The sequence below is a fragment of the Myripristis murdjan genome, chromosome 5 (assembly GCF_902150065.1).
Source record: "Myripristis murdjan chromosome 5, fMyrMur1.1, whole genome shotgun sequence".
NCBI classification, from domain to species: Eukaryota; Metazoa; Chordata; class Actinopteri; order Holocentriformes; family Holocentridae; genus Myripristis; species Myripristis murdjan.
In genome coordinates, this window is record NC_043984.1 from 37,148,780 (window position 1) to 37,168,026 (window position 19,247).

At 42.6% G+C, this 19,247-nt stretch overlaps 2 protein-coding genes across 2 annotated transcripts in view; both read left to right on the forward strand.

The window, feature by feature from the left end:
- Window positions 1-13,577, forward strand: part of LOC115359342 (protein DENND6A-like) — a 32,192-nt gene extending 18,615 nt beyond the window's left edge. The window contains exons 12-19 of the mRNA XM_030051762.1: window positions 94-188; window positions 961-1,026; window positions 2,346-2,410; window positions 3,788-3,877; window positions 5,040-5,203; window positions 5,784-5,886; window positions 7,585-7,659; window positions 9,536-13,577. Of these exons, the coding sequence (XP_029907622.1) occupies window positions 94-188; window positions 961-1,026; window positions 2,346-2,410; window positions 3,788-3,877; window positions 5,040-5,203; window positions 5,784-5,886; window positions 7,585-7,659; window positions 9,536-9,667 (790 nt within the window). The 3' untranslated portion in view covers window positions 9,668-13,577. The remainder of the gene's footprint in view (window positions 1-93; window positions 189-960; window positions 1,027-2,345; window positions 2,411-3,787; window positions 3,878-5,039; window positions 5,204-5,783; window positions 5,887-7,584; window positions 7,660-9,535) is intronic.
- LOC115359332 (NACHT, LRR and PYD domains-containing protein 14-like) overlaps window positions 1-19,247 on the forward strand; it is a gene marked incomplete at its 3' end in the record, with an annotated part of 845,616 nt that overhangs the window by 486,270 nt on the left and 340,099 nt on the right. The gene's annotated exons all lie outside the window — the stretch shown is intronic.

Consider the following 19,247-nt stretch of genomic DNA (forward strand, 5'->3'; position numbering starts at 1 on the left):
GTGAAGGCCCAGCAGTGGAACCACAGCACCTCGCTCTCTGTCATTTTGTATTTTGAAGTTAGTGCTGATGTTATCGTCTCTCTCTCTCTGCAGGCCGTCAGTCATCCTGGGAGTGACCAACCCGTTCTTCGCTAAAACGCTGCAGCACTGGCCGCACATCATCCGCATCGGAGACATGAAGCAAGCAGGTAGGTGGTGAGGACGCTGCAGGTAGCTCCCCGGCAGCGGCTCTGCACGGCGGCTGCAGCTCATTTCACCCTGCAGACAGTCAGAAACGCTGCAGCTTCACAGGCAGGAAGAGCCCTGAGGTGTTGTTCTCCACACAACCACAGGGGGCAGTGCAGGGGGCTTTCTGTGCATCTTGCTTTGCAAAATATGAAGTTAATATTTGTAATGCAACTTGAGCATCTGTTGGAGAGGCACTACATGAAAATCGCTGGTAATGAGCAGCTACCAGCGAAGAAGACGACTTAATTTTTTATGTTCGTGTGTGAATAAAGGGCAACAGTCTGGCCTCTTGATAACAAAACTCCACCTGCAGATTACCTGCACTCTGATTTAATTTATTGGAAACTTGGAAAGCAGGAAATGTGTGAAAAATCAGATTAGACTACAAATGACAACAATAAAAGCTGTTTTGAAATGTTCAAAACAAATAAATAAAAGTCATTCAAATAAAATAATCTCAAGGATTTGAAAATAAATATGAAAACCAGTGACTGAACTGGAAAGCTATGGGACTATATAATTTTACTTCAAAATAAAAGCCAGGTTGAACAGACAGGTCTTGAGTTTCCTTTTAAAAAATACGGAGCGAGCGAGCCGTTCTGACATCAACGTCCCTGCAGGCCAAAGGAGTTTGAAAACCATGTCTGCCTGTCTGTCTGTCTGCCTGCCTGTCTGTCTGTCTGCCTGTCTGTCTGCCTGACTTTGCCTGTCTGTCTGTGTGTCTCCTGTCAGGTGAGATGGCGAAGCAAATGAAAGTGAAGAAACTGAAGAACCTCAAAACTCTGGACTCTAAACCTGGTACATGTCTCCTGTCTCTTGTCTGACTCTGAGTTGTTTCCTCGCCCTGCCTTGCCCTGCCCCGCCTCACCTCGCCCTGCCTCACCTCGCCCCGCCTCACCTTGCCCTGCCTCACCTCGCCCCGCCTCGCCCCGCCCCGCCTCGCCCCGCCTCGCCCCGCCCCTCGCCGGCCCTGCAGCAGCTGCCTCTCTCTCCTCTGCACATCGTTTCTTAAACAGTGAATGTATAAATGTACACATTTACACATGTGCACAGGCGTTTTCCACCATTACTCTGACTAAGGCAGTGCTGCTGATTTGATGCGGCTCCTGTAAACGGCATGTGTCCTTTTTCTGAATGTAGAGTTTTCCTATAAGACCTTGTGGGTTATGCTGATTAGGGATGTACCCGAACCCACATACGATATTCGGAAGTACACAAATGATGCTTTAATCCTGAATAGTTTTTCTTTCCGAAGTTTCTCCTCATTATTCGGGAGCTTTTCTCTAAAAAACAAAAAAACAAACAAACAAAAAAAAAACATTTGGATGCGTATTTTGAGCCTGATTTTGAGCCAAAACAAAACGTAGCAAAAAACATGTTGGTGCGTGTTTTGAACCAGTCACATCCACAGTTTGGTTTTTTTCTCACAGACAATAACGGGCCATTTAGTCCGATTACGTTTGGAAAGTCTTGAAAAGCCGCACGATTAAATTATTTTATTCCCGTTCTAGTTAGCTGAGAGCTAACTAGCCCACTTCAGGTTTCTTCCCGAATCCAAAGAACGAATCCCAAATTTTTTTTAAAGCCCGAATCTGAACCTGAATACAAACAGTGCCATGGCTGTACAGCCCTAGTGCTGATATTATCCAGGTGTTAGCAGCGTTCTCGGGTCACGTGCACATCTGGACCGCGTGTCTCCGTGGGCGTCTCGGACCAGCCAGCCAACAGTTTGAGACGCGTTCGCAAAATAAAAGCCCACATTTCTTACGGGAAAGAGAAACACACGTGCGAGTAAACATCAGGAAAGACACGGATATCAGCACGCCGAGCTTTTCAGTGAGGAGGATGAAGGATGAAAGCTGCGTTCACTCGAGTTTGCACGGCTGCACGTGAACGGGAATATTAGTGGAATATTCCTTTTCATCACTTTATTGATCCCTCTGGAGATCAGTAAAGTATTTCTGTCTCTGATTAGTAGGAAGATTGTCTTTTTCTGAATGATTTGTGCAGCCTGTTGTTTAAAATGCACTTTGTCCCCACCTGTAATCACATCTGTCAGAAATGTGAGCTCACTGTGTGTGTGTGTGTGTGTGTGTGTGTGTGTGTGTGTGTTGCAGGTGTGTACAGTGCATACAAGCCCTATCTCAACAAAGATGAAGACATCATCAAACAGCTTCAGAAGGTAAGAAACACTTTCAACTCCTCTCGTTTGAAATCATCCAGCAGCATCAACAGGCTTTGTTACACTTTTGAATGACATTTTATTTATTTCATTTGGACGAGTTTTTATGTTACGCAGCTTTTTGCTGCAGCACCATGAACAGACCTTAGTCCTCTCAGCTGTTACTGAGATTTCAAACCACCTGTTTTTTTTTTTTTGTTTTTTTTTTTATTAATTGAAGTAGTAATTTTGTGCTGGAGGTTTGGATGCTGAAGTTCATGTGAAGAATCTGACGTCTCTGTTTTTTTTTTTGTTTTTTTTTACGTAGATTTTATTGATTTTTACATAAACATAAACGACAACATAAACAACAAACAAGTGCTCTGCGTTCACACAGATGTCAAAATACGAAAGAAAATACACCACCGTCCAAAGCAAAATGACTTCATATAGATCACGACTGCCTTTCCCCAAAAACCCACCCCTGCAATCCCACCCCGCCTACCCACTCCGCTCCAATCCCTCAGACATCCCCGCCCACCGCGTCAGTCATCAAATACATGTACTGCGCTATCTCCCAACCATGTGCAGAAGAAGTAGGAGTTATGAAAGTACACTGGAACAATGACAAAGTGGGTGACTGAAAACAAATAGATAACCAAATTAAAATTTAGAGTACATAAATGGATGAAATAAATAAAATAAATAGACACAATACTATAAAGATATACAGATGTAAATATAAACATACATAAATTGGTTAATTAAAACAAAACAAAGAGGGGGAGGTCTAGAGACAGGTAATAACAATAGAAAAGCACATTACGTACTGGCAGGTCATCTGGACGGAGTAAACCAAAGGGGTCCCAAAGGGGCTGAGGTAAGTGCCTCAGGAAGGCTGACCACGTTCTCTCAAACCAACTAGCATCCCCTTTCATTCGTGCAGTAAGTCTTTCTAAGGGCAAAATTTTATGTTTCTTTGTACCATTGTGTAACAGTGGGAGGTTTACCACTTATCCACTGCTTTAAAATACATCTCCTCGCCAGAAACAGAAGTTTGTCACAAAGTCTGAAATCAGATCTACTCAGAGATAACGTTTTGGAACACAAGCCTAATAAGAAGAGACCTAGATCATTTGTAAATTTCAATGAGAAAATTTTACTCAGTTCCTGGGCCACATTGCTCAGAAACAGTGAATGTATGTCCCAATGGTCCGTTTACATGTAATGCAAAGAGGAGAGGTCTGTTTATCCATCTTATTAAGAGTCGATGGTGTTATGTGGGATCTATGGACGTCTCTGGTTTTTATGCTGCTCGTCCTGTAAAATACGGTCCCATGAAAGTGAAGCAGCAGCTCCATCAGACGTCCTGCTCACTCTCAGCTGTTTGTCTTTCAGGGCGTTCAACAGAAGAGACCCTCGGCGGCCCAGAATGCAATTCTCCGCCGCTACTTCCTGGAACTGACGCAGAGCTTCATCATTCCACTGGTAACAACCAATCAGAGCTCGCGCATTTTACATTTGACATTTGACATTTGACATTTTGGCCGCGAAGCTGAGATATTGAAGCTCAGATATTTTCAGAGAGTCGGGGCAGATTTATTCTGTTTCTCTGATGTGGCACGACGGCTGCGCTTCCACTTTGTTGAAGATGCACACTAATAATAATTTAATTTAATAATTTCTGTGGTGACAACAGATTCCTGTGATGGCGTATCACGGCCATTACAGGGAGAAGAAATATTAAGGATAAATTTCTTAAATTTATGAGAAACTTGGATATTGTCTGAGATTGAAGTAGGAAATCAACGGACAAAAAATCTCAGAAGAAGAAAGAGAGGAAATTAGGAAATTTTTCTGATTATTAAATTACAAATTTATGAGAAAAAAACTGAGAAAGATGAGAATCATGAGAAATGTTTTTTTGTTTTTCTTTGACTTTTTTTGTGCCGAGGAACCACATCCCTTCATCAGCTTTTTTTTTTCTTGCAAATTTGTGACTTTATTATCTCAGAATTTATTTATTTATTTATTTTTTAATTTACAACTTAGATCTCAGAATTTCTGAGTTTTTTCTTGCAAATTTGTGACTTTATAATCTCAGAATTTATTTATTTTTTTAATTTACCACTTAGATCTCAGAATTTCTGAGTTTTTTCTTGCAAATTTGTGACTTTATAATCTCAGAATTTATTTATTTATTTTTTTAAAATTTACCACTTCGATCTCAGAATTTATGAGTTTTTTTTATGCAAATATGTGACTTTATAATCTCAAAATTTTCAAGTTTTTTTTCTCATAAATTTACGTCTTTAATCTTCTGAGTGTTTTTCTCTGAATATCACCCGTTCCTCCCTGGATCTGAATTTGGCCCTAATACACCGCCGTGATCTTTCTCTTTCTTTTTCCTTTTCTCTGTTCTTTGAAATGTCCCTTTATGCCTGGTGTGAAGCACCGTGGCTCTGCGTCGTGTGTGAAATGTGCTGCACAAACACGTTTGGCCTTTTTAAACTCCTGAGTCCTGCAGATTCGTCCGTCAGTGTTTGAGATACAGTTTACTCTTGGAAGTGTTGGAAATGTTGGCTGTTTGAGTCTGTGTTTCTGGAACTCCGTGTGTGTGTGTGTGTGTGTGTGTGTGTGCGCGCTGCAGGAGCGGTACGTGGCCAGTCTGATGCCCCTGCAGAAATCCATCAGCCCGTGGAAGAGCCCTCCTCAGCTCAGGCCCTTCGTCCAGCAGGACTTCATGAAGACGCTGGAGAAGGCCGGACCTCAGCTGACGTCCAGGCTGAAAGGAGACTGGATCGGACTGTACAGGTACACACACACACACACACACACACACACACACACAAACACACACACACGTTGGAGAAGCAGGGAGACAGGAAAGGCAGAGTTGACTGGCACTGCCTTCTACTTTAAATGAAAACTTAGACATTTTGGGTGAAATGTCCCTTTTCCCCTCTGGACGTCCAGTTTGGATTCACACCAACTGAATCAAATCCTCCACTTCCACAATGTTCTGTTATCCAGGATGCTCAGGTCACAGTGTCTTCACTGCAAAAACTCCAAATCTTTCACAATTTTTTCACAATTTTCACAAAAACTTTCACAATTTTCAGACAATTTTCACTTGTTTCAAGCAAAAATTGTCTAAAAACAAGTTATTTCTGAGGTGATCATGTCTTATTGTAAGATATTTTGACTAGAAATAAGACAAATATTCTTGGTAAGATTTTGAGTTTTTGCAGTGTTTAAAGCCCCAGTTTGCTGTTCAGATCGCTCCACCCTCTTCCTCCTCTTCCTCCTCCTCCTCCTTCTCTCCTCCTCTTCCTCCTCCTCCTCCTCCTCTTCCTCTTCTTCTGCTCAGGGCGCTCTCTCTCTCCGTCTGCAGGCATTTCCTCAAGTCTTCCAACTTCGACGGCTGGTTCCGCAACAGGAGGAGAGAGATGACGCAGAAGCTGGAGGCGCTGCACCTGGAGGCGCTGTGCGAGGAGGTGAGGAGGCTCACCTTCGTCTCCAGGCTCCACTGAGACGCTGCCTGCTGAGACGCTGACGAGTTTGTCCTGGCTGTGCGGGTGCAGACGTGCATTGAGTCTGACACTTTAGAGAAATATGTGATATATGTCGTCAGTGGCCCTCAAGCTTTCCCTGGTTTCTGAATCCAAGCCCTCAGCTCAGCTTTATTTATTTATATAGCACTTTAAATACAACCACAGCTGAAACAAAGTGCTGTACTAAAATGAAAATAAAACAGCAAAACAGAAAGAAAAGTAGAAAGAATAAAAACAATCAAACAAATTAAAACAGAGCAATAAAACGATAGAAAGAATAAAAACAAAGTCCTTTAAGCGACTGCAGCAGAAAACCTCAGGCGTCGTGCAGCGACTGAACGATGAGCCGCCTAATGAAGGAGATCACAGGACAAATAACAAGCAACAGCCTGTGGCTCCTGAGCAGATTCATTTCATCACTATGAGCACAGCATTTCAGCAAGTCAGCGGTTCAGGGTTTTTTTTGTTTTTTTCCTTTTTGGGTCATTCCATGTCAGATCATCAGAATTTTCATACATTCGTCACCACGACCTCAGCACTTTCTAAGAAAATCTCACATCTGATGAAGCTATATCTGAAACAAACAAATTCCTAATGTCAGCTATTTTCGACCAAAATAGATTTTTAATGAATTTTAAAGTGAGGTACAGTCATGCGAGTTTGGTCAGTTTTCGGTGAACTTCAGTGGACGACTTGCATTTTGGCACAACTTCAATGCTCAGACATGCTGTAATATTAAAATCAGCTCACTTTACCATCTAAATCAATTCATCTTCATTTTCACTGTCATGAAACTTAATTATTGTGTGTTGCACACTAAAGTTGAACGCTTGTAAATTACATGGATTTTCGATATATTCAGCGTGCTGTAAGATTTACAATTTTCATAACACATTGACAATATTTGGTTGTTTTCTGCAGATACAACAGCAGAATATCCACTGAAAATCTGAAATAAATCCAAGGTGTGCCTCTGCAGATACCTAGACCTCCTGTTTCCCACGTTACGGCATTATTTTCAACTTTAGCAGGGCAGGAACTGGAGTGGCTTCTTAATCCAGATATTCTTTCTAATTATTTTAGTTTTAGGGGTGGAAATAAATAATTTAAACATGCTAGACCTAACCTTGTGACTTATCTTGGTTCTGAGAGAGTGGTCCCAATAAGGCCCAGCCTGAAGCTCCAAAAGCTTATATTTTAGACAGAAAGCAACAACAAATAAGCAACAGCCAATCGACATACGATGCATGTCAAACAAAGTCAACATCTGTGAGACAGCACCCCACTTTGAAAATTCACCAAAAATCAATTTTTCGTCCAAAGCGGGTGAAATTTGAAAAGTGCTCATAAAACATGGTTTTCTCACTGTGGGATCAGTGTCATTGAACTCAACTTCATTTCCAGCCGGCCTTCAAGTTCAAGATGCAAACCCCGTCTCTTCTGTGCTGCATTTGAATTGCGTTGCAAAATTAGAAATATTTTTTATAGCTATAGTTCTGTGTCACATTTTAAATCTTACTGTTATAGCCTAAAAATACATATTCTCTCCCTCTCTCTCTCTCTCTCTCTCTCTCTCTCTCTCCCTCTCTCTCTCTCTCTCTCTCTCTGTCTTCGTGTGTGTGTGTGTGTGTGTGTGTGTAGGACCTGCAGCAGAGGATCCAGAAGCATACGGAGGTGGAGGCGGTGGATCTGGTCCTGAAGCTGAAGGACAAGCTGGTCAGTGTGAGCTGCTGGCTGCTCGTGTGGCTCCTGTGTGTTTTCATGTGTTTGGACATGATGACAGGAAATCTATATTTTAATACAGTGAGAACGCTCTGTGTCGGTGCTGGTTCATGTGCTGAAGATGTTATTAGAGGCTCAGACCTGAAGGGCTGAGAAGCTGCTGGGTAGCACTTTACAATAAGAGTACAACAATTAATGTTAGTTAATGCTGTAATAAACATGAAGTAACAGGTAATAAACATTAACAGGTAATATACATGAAGTAACAGGTAATAAACATTAAGTAACAGGTAATAAACATGAAGTAACAGGTAATAAACATTAAGTAACGGTAATAAACATGAAGTAACAGGCAATAAACATGAAGTAACAGGTAATAAACATGAAGTAACAGGTAATAAACATGAAGTAACAGGTAATAAACATGAAGTAACAGGTAATATACATGAAGTAACAGGTAATAAACATTAAGTAACAGGTAACTAACCGTTAACTAATGTGTCTAAGAATCATGTACTAATGCTGTTCATGCTAAGGTATTAATTTATATGTTATTTAAGGGTTATTGTAGATATTATTAACATTAGTAAATGCCATAATAATCAGTAACTAACAGTTAATTAACCATTACAGCATTAACTAACATTAACTAACGTTAATTGTTGTACTCTTATTGTGAAGTGGTACCAGCTGTTGTCATGACTGGAAGTTGTGTGTAAGTGCTGCTGAAGAAACACAATCCCCATGCTCCTGATGGGGGCGCTCTAATTAAAGGTCAAAGTTTGGAAATTTGACAAGTTGTCACTGGTACACTGCCATAAATCCTAAATGACTGACAGTTTGCACCAACATCACCAAACTTGGAGGGTATTTTGGATTGAGCTGCTTCCCCTGAGATGCTGCTTGTGGGTTCATGATGTTTGTTTTATTTTAGGAGTTGCTCTGCTCAGAAAGTGAATGGAGAGATGCAGATAGAGAACAGTTTGTTGTATTTGTCCTTGTTCCATCAGGTTCCTGCCTCTCAGGTTCCTGTGTGGAAGCTTCCTGCAGACGCCACCTGCTGGCTCTGCTTTCCAACTCACAGAGGAAAATGACAGATAGATAGATAGATAGATAGATAGATAGATAGATAGATAGATTTACTTTAGTGATCCCAAACTGGGAAATTCCCACATTACAGCAGCATCAATAAAAACATAAAAATAAAATTAAGAAGTATATACAATAGAGACTAAATATACTAAATATAAACAATAAAGACAATAAGGACTAAGTATATACAATAAACTAACCTAATATGAGATGTGAAATGTGAAATATACCGATGGTAATAATAAATATGAAATATTAAATAAGAAACGTCCTCAGAAAATGGGAATCAGGACGTGTTGTTTTTCTGTCGTGCTGCTCCTGTGTGTCTGTACTGGTTTCTGAACTGGTTTCTGTACTGGTTTCTGTACTGGTTTCTGTACTACTGGTTTCTGTACTGGTTTCTGTTCTGGTTTCTGAACTGGTTTCTGTTCTGGTTTCTGTACTGGTTTCTGTTCTGGTTTCTGTTCTGGTTTCTGAACTGGTTTCTCTACTGGTTTCTGTTCTGGTTTCTGTACTGGTTTCTGTTCTGGTGTCTGTACTGGTTTCTGTTCTGGTTTCTGTACTGGTTTCTGTACTGGTTTCTGTTCTGGTTTCTGTACTGGTTTCTTCTGTTCTGGTTTCTGTACTGGTTTCTGTGCTGTGGACGTGAATGGAGAGACACAGATCCACAGTTACAGATGAACAACTAATGAGGAGATTTCACCTCCATAATCTGTACTGTCTGTCCTCCTGTGTGTGTGTGTGTGTGTGTGTGTGTGTGTGTGTGTGTGTGATGCAGAGCCAGGCGGAGCGCGAGCAGCTCCCGGTGCGTCCCGGGACCCTGGCCAAGCTCCAGGCCCACATCGAGGCCGTCATCCTGGCCTTACCCGAGGACCTGCAGGGCATCCTCCACAAGCCCTCCACTCCCTGACCTTTGACCTGTGACCTCCAGCCTCCTCCCCCCTGACTCTACACCCCCTGGACAGTGTGTTTTAATGAGCCTGGCTCCCGGGCGGAGAGACTACACGTGCACCGTCCGGCTCTGGGAGGAAGTTTACGGGACGTCTGCGTCGGCCCGGGCCGGAGACCACGCCGTGCATTTTAATGTTTGTTTTTAGGATTTTGAAGTTTGATTATTTTGAGTTGAACAGAGGACGCACTGCTCAGGCTGACAGCGAGGAAGCAAGAGCAGGATGACAACCCCATGATGACCTTTGGCCCCCAGTGTTCACCTCTTGATGTTTTTTTTTTTTTTTTTTTTTTTTAAACTTTTTAACTTTGAGCGTGGACTCGACCGCCGACCGCTGCAGCAGGAACTGTTTTCATCTGTTTTTTTTTTTAATTTTTAATTTTATCAAGTGCACTTCATTCCTACAAGGACCTACATGCTCCTCCGTCACTCACACACACACACACACACACACACACACACACTTTATGCAAACAGACTGAGCTGAGCAGAGCCAAGTAGTGCTTTATAATTTACTTTTACAAGAATACTGACCATTTACTGCACACACACACACACACACACACACACACACACACACACAACACACACACACACACACACACACACACACACACACACACACACACACACACACACACACACACACACACACACACACACAGCATTAAGCACCAGCTACCCTATAACAGCTTTTTCAGTCAGTTCTTAAAGTGCTTGTTGTGTGTGTGTGTGTGTGTGTGTGTGTGTGTGTGTGTGTGTGTGTGTGTGTGTGTGTGTGTGTGTGTGGGGCCGTCGGCTCGGACGCTGTGGAACAGGTGCACTCAGGAGCCAATCAGATGCCTGCGTACAGGTCAGGTGATCTTCCTGTAGCCTATCACAGTGGCAGTAAACAGAGAATAAGTTCAAAGTTCAAAACTTGAACGTGCAAAAAAAAAAAAAATGTTCTGGCAGCTTGTGGTTATTATGGGATGTGTTCCTGCTGCTGGAGCTCAAACTGAACTCCCACTCGTCTCCTGTCAAATGAAAACCTCCTGACTCCAGTCGTGGTGATTTTCATGCTTTTATTTTGAAGCTCAAATCCGTAAATTCCCACTTTTTTCCTGCTTTTCCTCCTGAAAACAGCAGCAGGTCATTTGACTCTCTGGAAAAACATCCCCTTTCATCAGGTTACGTGACTGTCAATCATGAACTTTAACGATGTAATTAAGCAATAATATCACATGCTGCTAGCACATCAGGCTGGACAGTTATTATTATTTTCAGTGTAAGCTGGTATGCTAACTAGCTAGCAGCACTCAGCTATCCAGCTCACGTTCTTCCTGCCTGGTTCAAATTTCCAACATATTCAGAAAAATAAAACAACGATTCATTACTGGAGAAAAAAACGTCCCAGGTGCTGTCTTGGTTTTAAAGTTTTGGGTTAAATCCCCTTTTTCCCGACTTCCCGACAGACTGGGACCAGATGTTGGACACCGTAGACTCCCATAGACTTCAAGTCTTTATGCTAAGCTAACAGGAAATGCTAACCACAGCAGCTGAACCACTGGACGTCCAGAGGTGGACATGGTGTCCAACATCTGGTCTCAGTCTGTTGGGAAGTCGGGGAAAAGGGGATTTTGCCCAAAACGTTGGATCTTCTGTTGGAGTTTACAGGAGCTCAGGAGCCTCTGTGCCCGTTTGCCGGGAAGTTTTTAGAAAAGCCGGTGGATGGAAGCTAAAATACTTTGGCACTAAAGTTAAAAAAATCATGGAGGTTTTCATTTGATAACACTGACATGAAGAGTTCATGTGGGAAATCATCACTTACTCATTCTTGAGGAAAAATAAGAAAACAAAAGCAAGAAGTTCACCATTCATTCATTCATTCATTCATTCATTCATTCATTCATTCATTCAGTCTGGAGGACCCAGAATGAAAAAACTGTCCTGTGTATCTCAGCAGGGTCTGAGGCCGCCTGCTGTCCCGTCCCGGGGAGCTGAGCTCAGTTTGTTGTGAGGAGCATCGCTCTGTCCTGAGTGGTGGCTCTCTGATTGTGGAAGGAAACCTTCACTGTACTTCACAATATCACAGAGAGGGGATTTAGACTTATTTTACTGATCATGTGATCACGTTCCCACTTAAGGGAACACGTCAATATTTTGGGTTAAATCCCCTTTTCCCAACTTCCTCAGACTGAGACCAGATGTTGGACACCTCTGGACGTCCAGGGGTGAAAATGGTGTCCAACATCTGGTCTCAGTCTGAGGAAGTCCCAGACGGAGATTTTGCCCAAAACATCGGAGTATCCCTTTAAGAGCAGGACATTCTTGGCCCCGCCTCTCTGTGTGTCCTTTAAATGTCCAGTGAAGGCAGCTACATGTGAAGAACCTGACCAGCAGCTTCCACTGGTTTTCCCAGCCGACCTCTCCGAGCAGAGGCAGAGCTTTGAGGTGAAGGTTGTTCCCCTGGTGGCAGACACAGAGGTGCAGTCCACAGCTGCAGGTGAGGCAGCGTCTGTGTGACGGCAGGTGGAGGCAGAACATAGACCCGCGTCGTGGTTTGGGTTCGCTTTTTTTGAACGGCTCCAAACGACGCTGGTGCCTTTTCTAACGACACTAGAACAAAACCAGAGCAGAACCAAAGAGCAGAGGACCTCTGTTCCTCCTGTCCCACCTGAGCTCGTCTGAATCTTCACGGCCAAGACCGGAAAGACCACAGAACCAGAGCGGAGTAGAACCGTCATCGCTCCGGGTGCACGACAACATGCTGATCGTAGTTTAACCCAGCTGCTCAGCATCGTCACAAACGCCTTTTACTGGACAGAGCTCCTTAAATACGACACACAGGCAGAACCAGGCTAACGACTCCCATAGGCTTCAAGTCTTTATGCTAAGCTAACAGGAAATGCTACCCATAGGAGCTGAACCAAGAAGCTAGCCCGTTACCATGGCAACAATACACATAAATAATGGCCACCACTCCGACCGTCCTGGTGTGTTGATTGAATGGGACAGACGGTTGTGCTCCATTGGAGTTCAGTGGTAAAGGCTGTCCCACTGCTTTGAACGGGACAGGCTGAGGTGCAGACGGCTCACTGAAGAACTAAATTTACTCAGATTACTCTGCTGAATAACCACTACTGATGAACATGTAACCACGGCGACCGTCCTGCCCACTGCTGGGAAGACTGTTGCCCTCAGACAGAAAAAAAAAAAAAAGAGAGAGAGACAGACGGTCCGTTTGGATTATTTTTTGATTATTTTTTTGATCATTGATCGCTGACGTGTCTGACAGAATTGGAGAATGACGATAATGACAGCAATAACAAATGAATGTTCTCATCCAGAAGTGTACTTATTGCTGTGGCTGCAGTGTTTTCACACACACACACACACACACACACACACACACACACACACACACACACACACACTGCACCAGCAGCACGTCTGAAGACTTCACATGGATTTAGCCGGGGCTCAAACACATGGATTTAGTTTGTTTTTCTTTTCTTTCCCTGTTAAAGTCGTCATGTGACACGTGTGTGACAACCGCTTTGGAAATTGCCTTTTTTTTTTTTTGTGGGATGGAATAATTGTTTAAAAAAAAAAAAAAAAAAACTGTAACGTGCTGGTTGTAAAAAACCTCTGACATCTGGTTGTTGCGCAACCATGTTAAGTTTTATATTTGTACAAAAAAAAAAGACTTATTTTAACAACTTTGAATTTTATACAGAGGGCTATTCTCATATTCCACTCTGCCAGAGAATTAACAGTTTTGTACATAATACTGTAAAATGAAATTGTGGCCCAGATATAAGGATGTACAATAATTATTTTGTTATTGCAGTAGATGTTTTACTAAATACAGAGATATTGTTGAAGACTGCTCCGTATGATTCACATCTCATTCCTGCTTTAATCTGCTCAGAGGAGACGCCTCCACAGTTTGAAATCCTACTTTGACATTTGTGACACTTAAAAAAAAAATAAATCTCATTTGTTTTTCATGGAGCTGAAAAGCAGCTGGCTAGCACTGTTAGCATTCCCCCCCAAACCATCAGCGTCCAGTCGGCGCCACCTGCTGCTGTCAGCGAGGAGCTGCAGCGTGGAGACTGATGCTCACAGCTGCTGAGCCACTAGAGGGCGCAGCAGCCACCTGCTGACCCAAACCTGAAGCCACAGACGTTCAAACCACAGACACAGAAGGAAAGCTCGATACGTCAAACCACTTACCAACACTATGACATGTTGTTATGATACAGAATTTCTGATTAAATAAAAAAATCTAAAATTCTATACAAAATAGGCTACTTTTTTACCCAGATAAGAGTCAAATATACTTGATACTTCATTATATTAACAATCAAATCTTTCAAACTAAAATCTTATCATCCAGATATATAGCTTATATTAAAAATATAATTTACAGCTTTTAAATATATAATTTACTTACATTCTGTATATATAAACACACACACAGTGGTGGAAGCAGTCAGCTGTTTTATTTCAATGTACAAAAAAAAAAACAACGTATTAATTCTTGACCAAAAGGATCGTTGTTAACCAAAAATGTCCAATCATTTTTTTTTTTTTTTTTTAGAACCTTTCATTTCAAGGAAGAGTTATAATAAATGGTGAAACCTGTTTTAAACCATTTTAAACAGTGGCCATTGCTACAGAGTGAGGATTCAGTATTTTGGGTATCAGTTTCTTCTGAAACAAATATTAAAACAAATATCTCACAAAGGAGAGAGGATAAAATTCAATAAAATAATCAACATAAATTTTCAAAAATAGTAAAAAATGGAACAGGAAATATTTTAATAATGAATATTGAAGCTGATAGTGTCTTTTCAGGGTGCACTGTTCTGATTGGATAAGAGATCTGTATCCAATCAGAACACGTACCCCAAAAATACACTTTACCAGCTTCAATTAAAAGCCATTTCCAATTCAATGTTTTACATTTTCTTTGTAATTTTATATATATATATGATTTTATTGAATTTGATCTTGTATTACATTGACATTGATTTAGTTGCCTGGTTTCAGTATTCCTCCGGTGTGTACAGCCACACGCTGCTCAGTGTGCTGGCAGGACTGAAGAGGTTTCCCACTGCTGGAAAAGATATACTTTACAAATTTCAAAATTATTTTCCTTTGATCTGACAGCACAAAAAACTTGTGTAGATGTCTGCTGTTTTTACAAAAAAAAAAAAAAAAAAAAAAAAAAACGCTCGAAAATGAGAGGGAAATTAAGCAAGTAAGGAGCACAAACCTGTAACCCTGTTCACCTGCAGGGGGTGGAGTCAGGAATCTGCCCCCACGAGCCGAGCTGTGCTTCAGACTGTCAAGGTGAGCTCTTCTTATTGAAAACAACGCTGCACACACACACACACACACACACACACACACACACAGTCCACATGGGTTTGAGCTGGCAGCGCCCCCTGCTGTTGAACTGTGTTGAAGCCATAATAACCACTACATGACAGCGTGTTGGAGCGCTGTGCCGCCCTGCAGGACGACAGGCTGACGAGTGCTGCTGACAGGCCGCAGGTTTCTGAGCTGCAGAGGGAGGACGGCCACGTGGCCACGCCCACCGCCGCCTCAGCTCAGGCTCTGCTGATGCGGCCTTCCTCGCCTCCCTGGGTTTGGCTCAGCGGACGCTCACAGCTGACCTTTCATGTGTTTTCATGTCATTAAACAGCTTCAGCAGCAGCTGTTTCCTCTGCTCGTCACTCATTTGTTGTTTTCATTCAAACTGGGAGCTTTTACGTTTCGTGAAGCAGGACCAAGCCAATGCCCTTATTTTTGATGTTTTTTTTTTTTTTTTATAATAATAATTATTATTTTTAGCTCCACCATGTTTCATATTCACACACATCAAAGTTTCCCATTCAGTGAAACCGTGCAAATCCTTCACACTGTCTGTTTTCTGAGTCACAGCTCCTCAGAGTTCATACGGGTCGCTCCAAATTTCCTGCTTTTTTATTCACGTTCTTCTCTGGTGTTTTTGAGCCTCTTAACTTCATTCCTAACAGAGGAAGCCACATGAGATGTTCAGGGCTGAAAAACAAACTTGAGCTCTGTTCAAAACTGCAGCCGAGTCAGTTTTACATCCACCCTCGGCGTCACAATCCTAAACCAAATCTGGTTTTCTTCAACACGATTTTTTCTGTACCTGACTTTGAGCGTCAGTATGTTGGAAAAATGAAAGTTTGAGCAGTAAAACTGGAGCAGTTGAATGTCTGTGACTCAGAGGAACAGAAACCAGCGCTGCTGTCCTGGAGGTGTCGTATGTTTTCTGATAATTCATCAGAGAAAACTGGAAAAAGTGCATTTTGGGAAAACTCTGAAGGGTCCTATCAGCCTGTGGGACAGGGGGCTGCTCAGATGAAGGCTCTCAGTTTGAGCCACAGTTTGAGACCAGGCTCATGTTCCAGCCACAATTCCTTCTGTGTCCAAGTTATTGTCTGAAACAGGCATATTGTGACTCAGGAAATGTAAAACTGGAGATTCTATGAAGTCTTGACAGGAAGTAGAGCCATGATGCTGCTCAGTGAGTGAACCCTGTACACACTGTACCTGCATACAACATGTACCTGTGCAGTTTGCAGGTTTTACCTCCCACCTCCTTTTATTATTTGAAATCAGTATTAGGCAGCCGGGCTGACACACACACACACACACACACACACACACACACTGGGGCGATCGATGGCCTGATGGGAGCAAACGTCGACAGTAAAAACTCCGTCTGTAGTCACGTCTCCCTGCAATATTTTGTTGGAGAGGTGGCTTGGTGTGGGCTGTATTTTCAGCAGCGCAGACGGAACTGAATGATCCTAGAAGTATTACAGGAATATTACAGGAATATTATCGGAATATTACAAGTATATTACAAGGATACAAGGATACAAGGAAGTTTATTTGTCATTATACAACAGGTTGAATAATAAAATTAAAGTGTGGTTCCCTCTTGAACCCTTTTATACCTATACCTATTTCTATATTATAGGAATATTATAGGAAAATTACAGTAATATTACAGGAATATCATAGGAATACCACAGGCAGCAGGGCTCTCTCTCTCTCTTAACCACACACATTACACACTAACCTATTCTTAAAAGGCTGCTCTTACAACAAGGGGCAAGAAAATGTCATTATTATTATTATTATTATTTTTTTTTTATTATTTTGGGGAAAGGGAGGGAAATGTGTTTTTGCTTTTCTTGAGGAAGCCGTTGGCGTGGCTGATGTGGGCAGGGAGAGGAGGCAGGGAGCCGCCAGGACGCTTTAAATCGCTGTTTCCTTGCGTCTTTGCTGCTCAAAAACCTGACAAGCCGCCTTCTTTTGAGGCCTCTTGCGGATTTCCTTTTTCCTGAGGAAGCGATCGAACTGGAACTCAACCTCATCCCAGTATTCCTCGGTGTCATAGACGAACCAGTCGAAGTCGGGATCGTCCCATTCTGCCAGGTGGAACTCCTCCTCTGCCGACTGTGTGTCTCCATGACTCATTATTTTTACAAGCCTGTCCAGTCAATCAGTTAACAATTATCCATCAAGATGAAGAAAAAAAAAAATCAACTATAAACCACAAATCAGCCAAACATGTTCTAAACCCTTTCAGGTCAGAGTTTGTTTCTGACAAACTGGCAGCTCAACCACACTAGAAGAACCAGAATACCACAAAGCAAACCCAGGGAGGAGCGGCTCAGTGAAGGTGGAGCTGAAGGTGTGCAGGAGTCTCAGTCTGTCAGAAGAGACTCTGTAGAAGGACAGAGTCCCAGCAGACCAGTCCAGATACACTGCTACTCTGTGAGATCCATGGGGACGGACAGAGAGTCTGGTGGACTTCCTGTTGTGACTGGCAGAGTAGCTGTTACCATCATCATCATCACAGCACTCCAGTCTCCAGGACTGTTTATTGTATCCAAGCAGAGAGTCATCACCACTTCTTGTGATTCCTCTGTAAGTCACTGCTATATCAACCTCTCCTCTCCACTGGACCTCCCAGTAACATCGCCCAGTCAGACCTTCTCTACACAGAACCTGAGGCAGGTCAAATCTGTCTGGGTGATCAGGATACGGCTGCTCCTCTCTCTCCTTCGTCACCTTCCTGTTGCCCTCAGACAGATGGAGGTGTCTGTTCGCTGTGTTTGGATCCAGTGTGAGATCACAGGCATCTGATGGGGAGAAGACACACAACACACCTCAGAAAGCCTCATTCACTCACACTCTCTTGGCTCTTAGAAGGTTATTATAGTTTGGCATTTTTCATTAAAAATAAAAACTAATGTCACTTTACACTTTGTGTTTTCAATTTGAGTTTGGTTTGAATTCATTTTTAAAGAGGATTTGTTTGGTTTATTGTTTTTAATGCTTATTTTTTGTTGAGTTTGTAAGGCAGATTTCATATCCACCAAAATACCAGAGAAAAACAAATACATATCAACAATTAAACAAATGAGACCTTTTTTTCCTCCTTTTTCTCCTTCAGTTTTTTTCTCTTATATCTCCCTCTCTTTTTCTCTACCCCTCTCTGTCCTTGCCTGCCCCTACCCTCATCATACACCCCCCTACACACACACACACACACACACACACACACACACACACACACCAAAAGTAAACTACAGTTGATTTGCTTTCTTAATTCTTTGTTTCTTCTTATTTTCTGTGTTGTTTTCTTTGAGTTCCTGTCTGCTTCTTTCTTTCTTTCCACATCTGTTCATCCTGTCTTCTCCTTTTCTAACATGTTTTTGTCCTTGTAGCTTTGATTGGACTCAGCAGAGAGAGACAGGAAAGGCCGGGGAGAGAGAGGGGCCGCCCTGCAGCAAAGGGCCTGAGGTGGGATTCAAACCCACGACTCAGCCTGGACAAGCTGGAGCTCTGCAGCACGTGAGCTCCCAGGGCGCCCAGCTTTCTCTGTCCTGTCAGCTGATTTCACACACACACACACACACACACACACACACACACACATACACACACACACACACACACACACACTCACACACACACACACACACACACACACACACACACACACACACACACACACACTCATATAGTTTCAGCTCGCTCACATTTTCTGTAAAGCCTTGTTTGGATTTGTACTTCGTGTGTGTTTGTGTGTGTGTGTGTGTGTGTGTGTGTGTGTGTGTGTGTGTGTGTGTGTGTGTGTGTGTGTGTGTGTGTTTGTGTGTGTGTGTGTGTGTGTGTGTGTGTGTGTGTGTGTGTGTGTGTGTGTGTATGTGTGTGTGTGTGTGTGTGTTTGTGTGTGTGTGTGTGTGTGTGTGTGTGTGTACTCACATCCTCTCAGGCTGTCAGCTGGAATCCAGTCTTTTACATGTTCCAGCCTGTAGGGATGAACACAAAACCATCATCCTCTTCATCATCATCATCATCACCTGCAGGTCACATGACCCCAACACACTGTGGCTGCTCTGATTGGCTGATCTCTCTCTGTCTGTCTGTCCAGTCCTGAGGCCACTGAGCACTTTGGACATTTCCCAGGAAATGCTGCCTGCACTGACTGTGTCCAGCA